The sequence below is a fragment of the Lissotriton helveticus genome, chromosome 5_1, assembly GCF_964261635.1.
Source record: "Lissotriton helveticus chromosome 5_1, aLisHel1.1, whole genome shotgun sequence".
NCBI classification, from domain to species: domain Eukaryota; kingdom Metazoa; phylum Chordata; class Amphibia; order Caudata; family Salamandridae; genus Lissotriton; species Lissotriton helveticus.
Window position 1 is genome coordinate 330638808 of NC_136065.1, and position 16435 is coordinate 330655242.

The 16435-nt window shown below is 41.2% G+C and overlaps 1 protein-coding gene across 1 annotated transcript in view; it reads left to right on the plus strand.

Moving 5' to 3' along the window:
* The first annotated feature begins 552 nt into the window (after window positions 1-552).
* The window catches only part of LOC144752466 (uncharacterized), a 284221-nt gene continuing 268338 nt past the window's right edge, over window positions 553-16435 (plus strand). The window contains exon 1 of the mRNA XM_078640389.1: window positions 553-630. Coding sequence (XP_078496515.1) covers window positions 553-630 — 78 coding nt within the window. The remainder of the gene's footprint in view (window positions 631-16435) is intronic.

Sequence of the window (16435 nt, forward strand, 5' to 3'; positions counted from 1 at the left end):
GACCAGAGACGTATCTTTTGGAATTCACCTCTTGTTGACAAAATAATAGTATTGATTGAGCATACACAATTACTAAGGAAAACTTATTCAGATGACCCTATACTAAATTATGAGCTCATGCTCAAGGAATTTAAAGCGGTCTTATCAAAAATGATTCAACAAGATAACACAGGTAATAAAAAGAAGAAAAACACAAACAAACCCTGGAATTCATTAACCAAGAAAAAACTTAACAAATTGATACGTGCTCAGTATTTAAATTCTTCTCCTTCAAGAAAGAAAGAAATAAACAAACTGAAAAATCAGCTGAGAAGAGAGAAATCAAACAAGAAAAAAACTTTCCAAGATCGGAATTGGGTCGATCTACAAATAGCTGCAAAAGAACAAAACCAGAGAAATTAACCGGAACTAAAAAGAAATTAGTAGCTGTACCGGTTCCGCCTAAAGAATGGGAAATTTATTTGACGGATCTTTATAAATCGAATATGGTCAAATTACACGAAAACAGTGTTGAAAAAACACAAATCATCAACTCCTAAAACAACGGCAATAATGGTAGAAACTCATATTAGGAAAGCCAGAAGCACAGGGGCCTTTGGTCCTGACCAAATATCGATCAAGGCCCTGCAGGTAGACCCCAAGGAATGGAGCCTTGTGTTAGCGCCACTTTTTAACTATATTTTGACCACTGGACTAGTACCAAAATCATGGCAAGGGAGCATCATCATTCCTATACATAAAAAAGGCAGTAAAACGATAGCAGGAAATTACCGTCAAATAGCATTGATGGATGCCACCGGAAAAATCTTTGCAGCGGAAGTATTGCTTCATCTGAAAAATTGGGCTTTTTCGCTGGGTCTAATACCAATGTTTCAGGCTGGTTTTAGACCTAAACATTCTGTTACGGACAACATCGCAATTATACAGGTTATCCTCGACAAATATGTGATAAGGAAAACTCAGATTGTCTACGCTGCATTTATAGACTACTCTACCGCTTTTGACCGTGTCGACCGACCCACACTCTGGAACAAACTAAGGAGTTTTGGTATCAATGAACATTTGTTACAGGTTATAATAAGCCTTCACACGAAAACGTGGTGCCAAGTTCAAATGGGGGGCGAAAAAGGTCTAACGGAAATAATAAATACAGGTAATGGTCTAAAACAAGGATGTCTCTTAGCCCCCTTGTTATTTTCTCTATACCTCAGCGACTTGCCATATCAGTTACAACAGGGCTTGAGTCTGCCTCCAAAAATTAATAAACAAAGTATCCATTCGTTGCTTTATGCGGACGACATAGTGATGTTTGACCTCACTCCATTTGGTCTGCAAAAATCACTGGACATTTTGTGCACATACTCAAAAGAAAATTTTTTAATCCCAAATATCAAGAAAACAAAAGTTGTAGCTTTTTCGGGGAGGAAATCGAGTGCCAAATACACCTGGAGGCTAGGTGAAGAAAAGATTGATGAAGTAGATGAATATATATACCTTGGCAGGATTCTCTCAAAGAACTTAACAAACACAAAACATATAGATAACTTAACAAAGAAATCTGATCTACACGCTGGAGCACTTTCTAGACTCTATAATGCTACTGGGAGCAGGCACTTCTCCTCAATGTTAAAAATATATAAAGTAAAGATTCCTGCAGTCCTATCATATGCGACGGAATATATCCCTATAAAACAATGGGGTTTTATGGACCGCCAAGAAGGAAAAATCCTGAAAAGAATCATGAAGGTCTCAGCTGCTATACCAGTTCAAGTTTTAAGACTAGAATTTTCTTTGACAAGTTCGTATGCCACGGCTGTGGCAAACATTATCAGGTGGGCCTACAGCCTCCTACATGCAAAGGAGGGATCGCTAAGATTCCTGCTGAAAAATGAAACATTTGATACAGAAACTGCTAAGCAAACTTTTTTAGGGAACATGACAGTTGCATTTCGAATGGCTAAAATCAGTACAGATATTTTACTAACTTGGTCTGTATCGCAATTGAAACTATTTCTTAAATGTTTCACCCCAAAACTGAGTTTTGACCTAGATTTTGCACACAGCACAAAATTATCAACTTATAAATCTTATACAGACCTATTGGAGTATAAACATATCCAGCCGTACATTGGGTTTTCCCTCGTACACAGCGCTAGGAGGGTGATCTCTATGTTAAGACTGGGTATTTTGCCTGTGCAATCTTTCAAAAAAAGGTGGTCAACTGTAGACTCATCTATATGTTCTTTATGTCAAGGGGGTGACCAAACTGTTGAGCATTTATTATTCGTATGCCCCAGTTCTAAAGTAGTGGTAGCTCGTGCCAAGTATCTTGATCCAATATATCGTATCTGCATGATTACAAAAGAAAAAGAATTATTAACAGCGGGGAAACAGCCCCCTAATGAACTTGTTTGTTATAATTTTTATAAATTTTTTAAATCTCTGTTGTTTTTATACTAATTGATTAACGATGTAAACTTATTATCCTTTCTTGCATTTTGTTTATATGTAATATTTGTGGTCCTCTGTTGAGTACCTATACAAATAAAATCTTTTTGACTTGACTTGACTTGACTTGACAGCTAGTACTTCACAAGGTACCGGCAACATGTAAACTGGTGAGATACAGACACCCATAACACATACCAGCAGGGTACCTTTTATTTGTACTTAGCACGTGCCAACTACTGGCTACCAGGGGACAATATGGGGCCTATTAAGATGGCGGGTGAACAATAGTCTGCCCGCCACCCTAGCAGTGCTGGGACCGGCTGCCATTGGTGGGGCAGTCCCACACCTGCAATTAGGATGCCACTGCCACCGTGGCGGTGGCATCCTACATTCCCAACATTGCGGCCGGCGGTGCTCACAGCACCCCCCACCACAATGCTGGGAATTCACGTTGTGCATTGTCATGCACAAGGTGACAGGCACCGCTTGGTGTCTGCCACCTTGTCAGTGACAATGTAGGGAGTACCATAGGTACCCCCCAAGCCCCCAATACCCTGGGGGCCCGCAATGGGCCCCTGAAAGAAAAATCTGCATGCCTTTCTGTGGCAGCTGCTTCCTGCTCCCATGCTGGTCGACTGGCAGAAAACCGGTGGACAGTCTTTCTGTCCGCCGGGGTCCCCCCCGCCTTCCTAATATGGCGGGGGAAATGGGTGGCGGGCGGGGTATGATGTAGGGTGGATCGCCACCTCCATGCAGGCTGTGGCGATCCGCCCTACATCATAATAGACCCCTATGTCTTTAGAAATGCCCTTGCATGAATAGCCATAGCCCATTTACAGTGCCAGCTACTTAGTCCAGAGCCATTTCGGAGAGTATAGGTAGTACTCTGTATCACAGAATACACTGTTTCCTCAATGCTTACACCAATATATGCCTAAAACTTTATTAACTACATGAACGGTAACAGATTTCTTGTGGCCTAACTTCCATTTTTCGGAACAGAAATGTAATATACATACAGTTGAATGCTCTAGATTGCATCACTCTAGATTAAGTTGTACTTGTCTGTATTACTGTTTGTCACAAAATTCGTATGATAGAAACGGGATTTTACCACTACATAATGGATGCCATTCATGTATCCGCACTGTGCCAGTAGTCCTTTTTTCCTTTCCATAAACCCTTGTGTATTGCAATGTTTCCATGGGATCATTGTGTGAACAAGCTTGCTGTGCGAGCGAAATGCGTAACTGTGAAATTAAACAACTGCTGTTATCTTAGCCTTAGAGTGATCGCATTATTTTGGGACTGAACGGATATATGTATGTATATATATATATTTATATATATATGGGTGTGTACCAATAACATACAATCTAATTAAAAAAAACATTCTATTATAAATTAAAACATTAAACTATTTCAAAATTTTTAAACTTACATTTCCCACTCCAGTCAGTGCAACAGTAGGTAAAGTGTTGGATAGCGAAGGGGTAAAAATGACTGTTCCCACTCAAGTGAGTGCAACAGTAGGGAAAGTGTTGGATAGCAGAGGGGTAAAAATTGCTGTTCCCACTCCAGTGAGTGTAACAGTGGGGAAAGTGTTGGATGGCAGAGGGGTAAAAATTACTATTCACACTCAAGTGAGTGCAACAGCAGTGAAAGTGTTGGATAGCGGAGGGGTAAAAATTACTATTCTCACTCCAGTTAGTGCAACAGTAGGGAAAGTGTTGGATAGCGTAGAGGTAAAAATGACTATTCCCATTCCAGTGAGTGCAACAGTAGGGAAAGTGTTGGATAGCGGAGAGGTAAAAATGACTACTTTCACTCCAGTGAGTGTAACAGTAGGGAAAGTGTTGGATAGTGGAGGTATAACAATTAATATCTTCATTCCAGTCAGCTCAAAATGGAAAACAAACACAATATTAACAACAAAAATATTTAACAAATAAAATAAATACAAAAACATAAATATGTTAAAAAATTCAAACTCAAATATATATAATTTTAAAAATTAAAAACATTATATTATAATCTTAAACACATATAACAAGTCCCTCAAATATTATATTAAATAAAATAAAAAATAATTTTCAAAGAAATACATATTTTTAATTAGAAACTTTTTAGAAACAAAAACAATAATTATAACATACAGTTACTTATATTTCCTACCCTATAACACCACACAATTCACAACCCACATCTAAATGTAATTTTGTTAAATTCCATAACTAACATAATTAATTACAAATTAAAAATATTACTTATTAAAAAACAAATTAAAACTCATAAAAATGTATTAATTTCCCACACTTTACCCCTATAATCCCCACAACCTACAGCTAAAATTAGTGTCAAAAATTAATTACATAAGTAAAACTTATTTACAACTAAAAAGTTAATAATATTTAACAACTAATTATAAAGTAAGTAAAATTAATTAACTTCCCCCCTTTACTCCTATAAAAGGAAAACCCACACGCAAAAAATATAAACAAATACCCTAATTAAATAGCAATTAATTAATTTATATTAATTTTTAACTATTTATTAATTATTTAAACATAAATTACTTCCCACCATTTACCCCTATAGACCCCACAACCCACAAATAAAATTATTTACACAATTTCCATAATTAATTTTCAATCAATTAATTAATATTAATTAACAACTAATTAATAATCAATTGCAAATAAAATACTTCCCACCCTTTACCCCTATAAAGCATACAACCCACACTTAAACAATGTACACAATTACCATAATTAATTACCAATTAATTAATATAAATTAACAACTAATTATTAATTAATCAAAAATAAATTACTTCCTACCCTTTACCCCTATAGACCCCACAACCGGCACCTAAAAAAATTACACAATTACTATAATCAATTAACAATTAATTAATTAATATTAATTAACAACTAATATAATACTTCCCACCCTTTACCCCTATAAACCACACAACCCACACCTAAACAAACTACACAATTACCATAATTAATTACCAATTAATTGATATAATTAACAACCAATTATTAATTAATTACAAATAAATTACTTCCCACAATTAACACTATAAAATCTCAATTAAATGCATATGAATAAATAAAAAATAATAATGTATTTATTATAATTAAATTACTTCCCACCCTATTCCCCTATAAACCTACAACCCACTACGAAACTAAAAAATGCAAAATTAAATTAAAATAAATTGAATACTACAAAAAATGTAACAAATATTTTCAAAAACATAATGCTTATACAAAAACACACATCACATACATTTAAAATATAAACTAAAATACATAATACTGATTGCAAAATCGATGTTTTAAAACTATATTTTTGCAAACAATATTAATGACTTCTATATTTTTGAAAATGATATTTCGTACCTTAAATCCGATATTCTTGACCACGATATTCTTGCTGTCAATTTTTCTGTGTATTTCCAACCCGATATTTGTGTAAGTCAACATTTCCAATTCGATATTCTGTCTCAATACCGGGCAAAACAGAGGGCACTCAGGCACTCATACACCCACTCACAGACCCAATCAGAGACCCACGCACCCAGTCACAGACCCACTGAGACACTTGTACACCCACTCACAAACCCACTCAGAGACTCAGACACCCACCCACTGACCTACTCAGTCATGCACCTACTCACAGACCCACTCAAAGACTCACACACTCACTCAGAGACTCATGCACTCACTCACAGACTCATTATCACACTTACAAACCCACTCAGACACACACACTCATCACAGACCCACTTAGATACTCATGCACCTACTCAGAGACTCACACAGCCACTCACAGATCCATTCAGACACTTACACATTCACTCACTGACTCACATACTCACTCACAGACCCACTCAAAGACTCATGCACTCACTCACAGACCCACACACTCACTCACAGACTCACTCAGAGACTCATGCACTCATTAATAGACCCACTCAAACACTTGCACTCACTCACAGATAACCAATCATAGGCTCAAGGCACCCACTCATAAACCCACTTAGACACTCACATACCCACTAACTCACCCAGTGAGACACTTAAGGAGCCAATCGCAGACCCACTTAGACACTAACACACTCACTGACAGACCTACTCAGATACTCTCACACCCACTAACAGACCTACTGAGACACTCCTACAGTCAAGCACTCACTGTCAAAGATTACTCAATACACTTAGGAAACAATTTTTTTTTAAACTTAGAAATTCACTTAAAAACCAAAGGTTACAGGGACGTTATAGTTAGGAAATAACATTATAAAAATAGAAATTCACCAATAAAAAAACCTTAGAAATTTACTGAAAAAAACCCAAAGGTTACAGAGTTGTTATAGTTAGACTATCCAAGATTGTTTCCAAAAACAGCCCCTATCAACTCCATCTCCAGTCGAGGCAAGTAAACAGCAGCACTGCCAAGTAACCAGCCAGTTCCTTGTATACTTTTATTGAACTATCACCATTGGGCGCAGGCATGAGACCGACGTGTTTTATATATATTTATATATATATATATATATATATATATATATATATATATATACATATATATATATATATATATATATATATATATATATATATATATATATACATTTTCCACCAAACGCCCAAGCAATTTGAAGGACGCACTCACAGCCAATGCGAACCCAGGTTCATAAACAAGGAATCAACCGGCAGTGATATTTCCAGGATCTATTGTCGATGATTTGTAATGCTGCGACGCGTTTCGAGGCACCCGCCTCTCATCAGGCAGCTAGGAACATGTGGCATGGATTTCCATGGATGCGTCCCCATGCATTCTGGGATATAGTGTTCTGTTGGAAAAATTGATATCTCCTTTAGTAGGTTAATGCCACATCTTTATATTTAATCATCATATTTATACAATGTACCTTAAGTAGGCCCCTTCGTATCAGCAAGTTGATATATTTCATGCAAAAGCTGTGCTGACCGCAGTTATGACACAGTTCTGTTACTGCGCAGCCCTTCTCACAGTTTGAAAGTGGTGCATCCTCCCACGGCAAGACTGCCGTGTTGTTTATTTTCCACCAAACGCCCAAGCAATTCGAAGGACGCACTCACAGCCAATGCGAACCCAGGTTCATAAACAAGGAATCAACCGGCAGTGATATTTCCAGGATTTATTGTCGATGATTTGTAATGCTGCGACGCGTTTCGAGGCACCCGCCTCTCATCAGGCAGCTAGGAACATGTGGCATGGATTTCCATGGATGCGTCCCCATGCATTCTGGGATATAGTGTTCTGTTGGAAAAATTGATATCTCCTTTAGTAGGTTCCATGCCACATCTTTATATTTAATCATCATATTTATACAATGTACCTTAAGTAGGCCCCTTCGTATCAGCAAGTTGATATATTTCATGCAAAAGCTGTGCTGACCGCAGTTATGACACAGTTCTGTTACTGCGCAGCCCTTCTCACAGTTTGAAAGTGGTGCATCCTCCCACGGCAGGACTGCCGTGTTGTTTATTTTCCACCAAACGCCCAAGCAATTCGAAGGACGCACTCACAGCCAATGCGAACCCAGGTTCATAAACAAGGAATCAACCGGCAGTGATATTTCCAGGATTTATTGTCGATGATTTGTAATGCTGCGACGCGTTTCGAGGCACCCGCCTCTCATCAGGCAGCTAGGAACATGTGGCATGGATTTCCATGGATGCGTCCCCATGCATTCTGGGATATAGTGTTCTGTTGGAAAAATTGATATCTCCTTTAGTAGGTTCCATGCCACATCTTTATATTTAATCATCATATTTATACAATGTACCTTAAGTAGGCCCCTTCGTATCAGCAAGTTGATATATTTCATGCAAAAGCTGTGCTGACCGCAGTTATGACACAGTTCTGTTACTGCGCAGCCCTTCTCACAGTTTGAAAGTGGTGCATCCTCCCACGGCAGGACTGCCGTGTTGTTTATTTTCCACCAAACGCCCAAGCAATTCGAAGGACGCACTCACAGCCAATGCGAACCCAGGTTCATAAACAAGGAATCAACCGGCAGTGATATTTCCAGGATTTATTGTCGATGATTTGTAATGCTGCGACGCGTTTCGAGGCACCCGCCTCTCATCAGGCAGCTAGGAACATGTGGCATGGATTTCCATGGATGCGTCCCCATGCATTCTGGGATATAGTGTTCTGTTGGAAAAATTGATATCTCCTTTAGTAGGTTCCATGCCACATCTTTATATTTAATCATCATATTTATACAATGTACCTTAAGTAGGCCCCTTCGTATCAGCAAGTTGATATATTTCATGCAAAAGCTGTGCTGACCGCAGTTATGACACAGTTCTGTTACTGCGCAGCCCTTCTCACAGTTTGAAAGTGGTGCATCCTCCCACGGCAGGACTGCCGTGTTGTATATTTTCCACCAAACGCCCAAGCAATTCGAAGGACGCACTCACAGCCAATGCGAACCCAGGTTCATAAACAAGGAATCAACCGGCAGTGATATTTCCAGGATTTATTGTCGATGATTTGTAATGCTGCAACGCGTTTCGAGGAACCCGCCTCTCATCAGGCAGCTAGGAACATGTGGCATGGATTTCCATGGATGCGTCCCCATGCATTCTGGGATATAGTGTTCTGTTGGAAAAATTGATATCTCCTTTAGTAGGTTCCATGCCACATCTTTATATTTAATCATCATATTTATACAATGTACCTTAAGTAGGCCCCTTCGTATCAGCAAGTTGATATATTTCATGCAAAAGCTGTGCTGACCGCAGTTATGACACAGTTCTGCTACTGCGCAGCCCTTCTCACAGTTTGAAAGTGGTGCATCCTCCCACGGCAGGACTGCCGTGTTGTTTATTTTCCACCAAACGCCCAAGCAATTCGAAGGACGCACTCACAGCCAATGCGAACCCAGGTTCATAAACAAGGAATCAACCGGCAGTGATATTTCCAGGATTTATTGTCGATGATTTGTAATGCTGCGACGCGTTTCGAGGCACCCGCCTCTCATCAGGCAGCTAGGAACATGTGGCATGGATTTCCATGGATGCGTCCCCATGCATTCTGGGATATAGTGTTCTGTTGGAAAAATTGATATCTCCTTTAGTAGGTTCCATGCCACATCTTTATATTTAATCATCATATTTATACAATGTACCTTAAGTAGGCCCCTTCGTATCAGCAAGTTGATATATTTCATGCAAAAGCTGTGCTGACCGCAGTTATGACACAGTTCTGTTACTGCGCAGCCCTTCTCACAGTTTGAAAGTGGTGCATCCTCCCACGGCAGGACTGCCGTGTTGTTTATTTTCCACCAAACACCCAAGCAATTCGAAGGACGCACTCACAGCCAATGCGAACCCAGGTTCATAAACAAGGAATCAACCGGCAGTGATATTTCCAGGATTTATTGTCGATGATTTGTAATGCTGCGACGCGTTTCGAGGCACCCGCCTCTCATCAGGCAGCTAGGAACACGTGGGAGGATGCACCACTTTCAAACTGTGAGAAGGGCTGCGCAGTAACAGAACTGTGTCATAACTGCGGTCAGCACAGCTTTTGCATGAAATATATCAACTTGCTGATACGAAGGGGCCTACTTAAGGTACATTGTATAAATATGATGATTAAATATAAAGATGTGGCATGGAACCTACTAAAGGAGATATCAATTTTTCCAACAGAACACTATATCCCAGAATGCATGGGGACGCATCCATGGAAATCCATGCCACATGTTCCTAGCTGCCTGATGAGAGGCGGGTGCCTCGAAACGCATCGCAGCATTACAAATCATCGACAATAAATCCTGGAAATATCACTGCCGGTTGATTCCTTGTTTATGAACCTGGGTTCGCATTGGCTGTGAGTGCGTCCTTCGAATTGCTTGGGCGTTTGGTGGAAAATATATATATACATATATATATATATATATATATATATATATATATATATATATATATATATATATATATATATATATATGTATGTATGTATGTATGTATGTATATATATATATATATATATATATATATATATATATATATATATATATACACATACATCCCAACAATCCTTCGTGTTTACACAAATGAAGCCGAAGCCGAGCCCAAATCCATATGAGCGTGGTATTTTGAAATTTACGGATACGGCGGGTCAGAGCACTCAAAATTGCTTGGACGAAAATAAAATGCCAAGGCTACCATGTGACTAAGACCACGTGTGAGGTGGGCTACCTCTTAGCGTGCCCAGGACTCAGCACGCAAAATATGCCACGAAAGTCTATGTGAAGAACTGGAGGAACACAGCGGGGATTCAAGGTAAGGTGTTTATTGTCAACCAGCAAGGCATGACGCGCTTCAACGTAAATGTCTTCCTCAGATGCCTGCTATCACAGCGCTTGCTCGCCAGTTCATCTGAAATACAGCCATCCGTTCTGTCATTATATATATAAATATATATATATATATATAATGACCCTAGCCAAAATGCACCAAAGTTCTGTACAGGGTCAATAGCAAAAATACAGTCAACGAGTGATTGCAGTGGGAGCTAGGTTCTTGGAGCAGAGGAGGACTGTTACAGCTACAAATGAGTATTTAATGTAGACCTGGGAGAAATTTTAATAATGTCAGAGTAATTTCAGTAATTATGCATTTCTCTTGTGATGTGATATTAGATATGCTATAACATCAGCCTGAGTAATTGAGAGTAATTTGAGCCAAAAATCCTACCACAGGAGCACAGGAACAAAAAATACGAGAGAGAGAGAGGCTGCTGGCTTCTTTTGTTCATGTCCTGTAGCATTTAGTGCTATTTTGTTTGTGCATAATGCATCCTCTCGATCACTTTGGGTGTGTGTGAGTGCATTTTACACTTAGAAAATAGCTCTAAATGCAGCACTGCACTTCTCACACAATTCAGCGTAATTACGCCCACCTCTAAAAGTGTGTAATTGTTCCGAACAGGGCTCCCCTACATAGGTCTTGGTTCAAAAAATCCTTAGGCAGGCACTGTAAAGTGGGCACTTGGTTAAATGACACCCTGCATAGTCCAGTGTGTAAAGCTACACTTAAGGTCAGGGTCTAAGGGCCTGATTACGATCTTGGCAGACAGGGTTACTCCATTGCAAACTTGATGGATAGCAAGTCCACTGTATTACAGTTCCATTATATCTGATGGAACTTGTAATACAGTGGATGGGATATCCGTCACATTTGTGACGGTGTATCCCATCCACCAAAATCATAATCAGGTCCTAAGTGCTGCTCCTCTTGGCAAGTTGCTTGACTCCCGGTTTGAGTTTGCGAGCTGAATTAGGCTTCATTATTGTTGCCTTGCCGGCTCTCCCTCGAACTGGCTTCCATATAGTCTTGGTCATGCAGAGATAAGCCTTTTTTGGTCTGCTGGTGTAAAGTCCTCGATACAGAGCAGGCTCTGTCCTCGTGGCATTTCACCTTTGGTTGAGGTCTCTCTAGAGTTAACCCTCATTGGTGCCACCTAAGGGGGCCATGGCAGAGAAGTTCCTTTCCTGGTATGGACACTCTCTCTAGAATGGCCAGCAACGTAATACCGCCTGCTGAACCCAGGCAGAGCCACAGTATTTATTTAGTTTGTCTGCAACTGAAAGGAAGACATTCTTGAAACAGGATATATGCTGCCTTTGAATTTTAAGGTGTCAGCCAACCACAGCAGACTGTAGGGGCTCTTTCTCCATACAAACGTGCAGTAACATGTTCATAGTTTTGTCATTTGTAAACGTGTTGCAGACTTACAAATTTACTTTCTGTTTTCCAGAAGAAAATTGTAAAAAAACAATTCGAGAATCAATCTACAACCGAGCCTAGGGACTCTTTTAAAGAGTCATTGAACATGAAAGAGTGAAATGACAGTAATATGCGGTGTAAGGAAACAGGCCTGTACAAAGACCAAAAAGTATGACAAGCATAAGAGAAACCTTATTGCATTTAATGAAACTGCCCTCGGTGATATTGAATCGATCTGCTCGTTTTCTAGTAACCTGCAATTTTTCTTTAAAGTGCTGGCCATCATCCTGTCATTCTACTAACAAAAGCAAGCTCGGATGGATATCAGCAAACTAGAGCCTGGTCGATTTTTAATAAATTGGCTTACTTATTATTCCAGAGATTGATCACGGTACAAATTTGCCAGCCGCATCTCATTCGTGGATCTGATAGGGTCTATTTTCCAGCGAGTCGATCACACTATAAGACACTTTAGCCTACATCACAAGTACCGCGCTAGTTGTGGCAAATAAGTTTGCATCCAGCACTCTTGACACAACAAGTATTGATAATTCCATGAAGCGGAATTTCTACATAATTTTAAGCAATCCCATGTATAACCCCCATGGTATGTGTAGTAGCATCAGAACTGGCATTACCTCCACCATTTCTGCATGTAATTCTCAATTCCAACCTCTTTGTGGGTAAAGTTTCCTCCAGGATTCGCCTGAGAATTGTCCCCGGTATTACCAATTACAAATGCCTCATAGAAGCGATTTGGGAGGAAACTCCTGTTTCCTACTTAGTAAGTGATACCGGTTAATATTCTCCTTGGCAGGGCTGGCTATAGCGCTGGTGGCGTCCAGTGTGACAATGTTTGTTGGCGCCCCCCAATGACCACCTCTACCAGGGATTCCCTCACTATCACCCTTTAATTGTGCCCTTAAGTCTCCATAACTGCTCTATCTCAGATGCATCACATTAGTTTTATAGCGCCGCCGCTGCCACTCATACTAGTGTAGGGTGTCAGCTCATTTAACATCACACACACTACACAGAGACAATCATAGATGTGGAAATCAGTGTATAGGAAATGTTACATAAGACAGAGGACTACAAGTTCTAGGAGTCACATGTTATCAATACTAGTAGGCGGGATAGTTTGAGTGCTTGGTCTGGAGAAGCACAAACTCCGAATGTAACCCCTTCGGTGCTGATGACGGCTCCCGGTCGTCATCAGTTACGGTGGGCGTGTGCCGATGACGGCTGGGCGCGGTCATGACCACGCCCGCAATCGGAATGTGCCACACAGGCGCAGAATTCCAGCCGCAGTCAGGGGGTTAAAATGTACCACAATGGTTGGGGGTTCTCTTTAATAATTAGAATTGATTTCTACCCAAATGAACCCTTTTCCAATATTAGTAAAGACTGGGAAAAAAATCATAACGCTCTGATCTATACCTTGCAGTTTGCATGCAGCTCTTTGATGACAGTTAATAGGTCACTGTTCTGTTAGGATTATAATTTATAATTTGTAACTAACAAAGATACTCTGAGACAAAAGCAGTAACTCACTGACCTATTTACCCAAAATGCACTTTGTGATCGAAATGCTACACGCTCTTTGCAGCAGGCATATTAACCCTCTGCACTACCATGCCATGAGTCAAAACTTCCACTAGACAAACCTCTGAACTCTCTTTAGAAAGAACATTAAACACCAGAGTTATCTTGACATTTTTATTTTTTCCTGAAAATTGATGGAGACCAGGAAAGCAGCAGCAGGTGCTTTTTAAACCATAATATGCATCAAACACGACTCCCCCAACTAAAATCAGCACCGGGTGGGGTCGCACCAGTCGCACCGCCCTAGAGCCGGCCCTCCTCCTTGGCCCTAAAGGAACAGTGTCTCAAACACGTAGGTATGGGGTGAAAAAAGAACTGCAAAAATATTTACTTCCAGAAACTCAGAGAGGGGTGCCAGAGCCAAAGAGATACCATAAGTGTGTTTTCTCAATAGCTGAGAGAGTGTGGTGCCCTCTCAATAGCCGAGAGAGTGCGGTATCTTCTCATTAGCTGGGAGAGTGTGGTACCTTCTCAATAGCTGAGAGAGTGTGGTACCTTCTCAATAGCTGAGAGAGTGAGGTACCTTTTCAATAGCTGAAAGAGTGCAGTACCTTCTCAATAGCTGAGGGAGTGCAGTACCTTCTCAATAGCTGAGAGAGTGCTGTACCTTCTCTATACCTGAGAGAGTGCGGTAACTTCTCAATAGCTGAGAGAGTGCGGTACTGTTACACCTGGCAACATTGGCGTGGGTCTCCCTTCCATTTTTTGCCGTTGCCTCATGTATTTTTGCTGGTGTTAGATGCTCTGGGCACTGTGCCACTGCTGTCCAGTACCACAGTGCAAGTGCTGCTCCCTGTTGTAAATTGATGTATTGATTAGTGATTCCATGATTGGATATTTGGTTTACTTGTCAGACCCTAGTACAGTGCACCTAGTGCGCCCGGGGTGTGTAATCCAAATGCTGCTGGTGGGCCTGCAGCACTGGTTGTGCCACCCACAGAAGCAGCCTTGTAAAAAGTGTCTTAGGTCTACCATTGCAGAGCCTGCATGCAGTCTGGTACTGTCATGTTGACTGGGCAAGTGCACCCACTTGCCAGTCCCTAAACCTTCCCTTTTTTTCATATCAGTCACCCCTATGGTAGGCCCAAGAGCAGGGTGCATTGTTAGTATAAGGTAGGACAAGCACTGATGTGTGTGGCATGTCCTCATAGCGAATTACAGCCATTTCCGTTTTTCACTATTGCAAGGCTACCTGTTCTCCATAGGCCAGAATGGGCTGTTAGAATTGTTACATTTTATAATCCTAACAGACTCAGAGAACATGGTAGAAATTCGAATTTAGTATGCCTGAACTGAGAATAATAAAATACATTTTTGAGTAAAGTCTATTTTAATATTCTGTGTTTGCAAATACCACTTTTAGAAAGTAGGTATTTGCTTGTCTAACCATTCAAACCTGCCTCTGCTAGGTTGTGTATTCATTTGTCTGGCTTTGTGAGTGACAAGGCTGGGGGATTCCAAGAGACAGGCTGAGTCACCCAGTGGTGAATAGAGAGATCTGCATCTAGATGGGAGGGAGGAGTTGCACCTGATCCTTGAATAGGGCTGTGTCTGCCTTTCACAATGCTGGCTCCACCCCCTGGAGAGTAGCTGATGTCTCTGCCCTGCACACTGAAAGAAGAGAAGGAGTCATGTAAACAAAGTGCTCCAGGACTGTACTTGCCTTCCACAATAATGGCTCCATCTCCTGTGGGGCGTCTGATGTGCCTGCCCTGCACTGTGAAAGGAAAGGAGAAGTCTGGTAAACAGAGTGTTTCAGAACTGGTTTGGACTGGGCAAAGGCCCCTCTCCCCTCAGAGAACAAATTATTTTGGGGTATAAATATTGGGACCCTGATCCCAAGAAATTATATCACTTTTGGACTACAAGAAGAAACCTTTACTGAGGAGAGGAACCTGAAGAAACTGAGGAGAGACTGTTCCCAAGCTGAAGTGCTGCTTGGGGGACTGGCCTGCAGTGGTTGCCTTACTGCCAAAGGAAGGAGAAAGGAACTTTGTGTACTTTGCTTTCAACTTGTGAAGGATCTCCAAGGGCTTGGAAAAGAGCTTGCCTCCTTCTGAAGTCTCAGGGACAACAGACTTCAACACCCAGCTCCCCAGAGTTCTTTTGGAAGTGCCTGATGCTGTTTTGGGCCTTCTGAGGAACTGTATGTCGCAAGGAGCTGGAAGCACGACTCAACGAGAAGAAGCGTGTCGCCATCGCTGGGCTCCGAAGGAGGTTGTCGCCACTGGAACTGTCGCACTGCACCGCATCGGAGAGAAGCGTGCTGCAACGAAGAGGAAGCATGTCTCCGTCGCTGCTGCTGCCGTCGCAACTCCGAAGGAGGTTGTCGCCGCTGTAGTTGTTGCACTGCACCGCACCGCATCCGGATAAGAATCTTGCAATGAGGTCGGAGCATGTCGCCGTCGCTGTGCCTGCCGTCGCAACTCCGAAGGAGGGTGTCGCCCCTAGAACTGTCGCACTGCACCGCATCGAAGAAGAGCACCTCGCATCCCCGAGAAGCGCGCCGCCATCGGAGCTGCTGCCGTCGCAGCTTGGATGTCGCCGCTGTAGTTGTCGCTTCGTGCGGAAGCTTC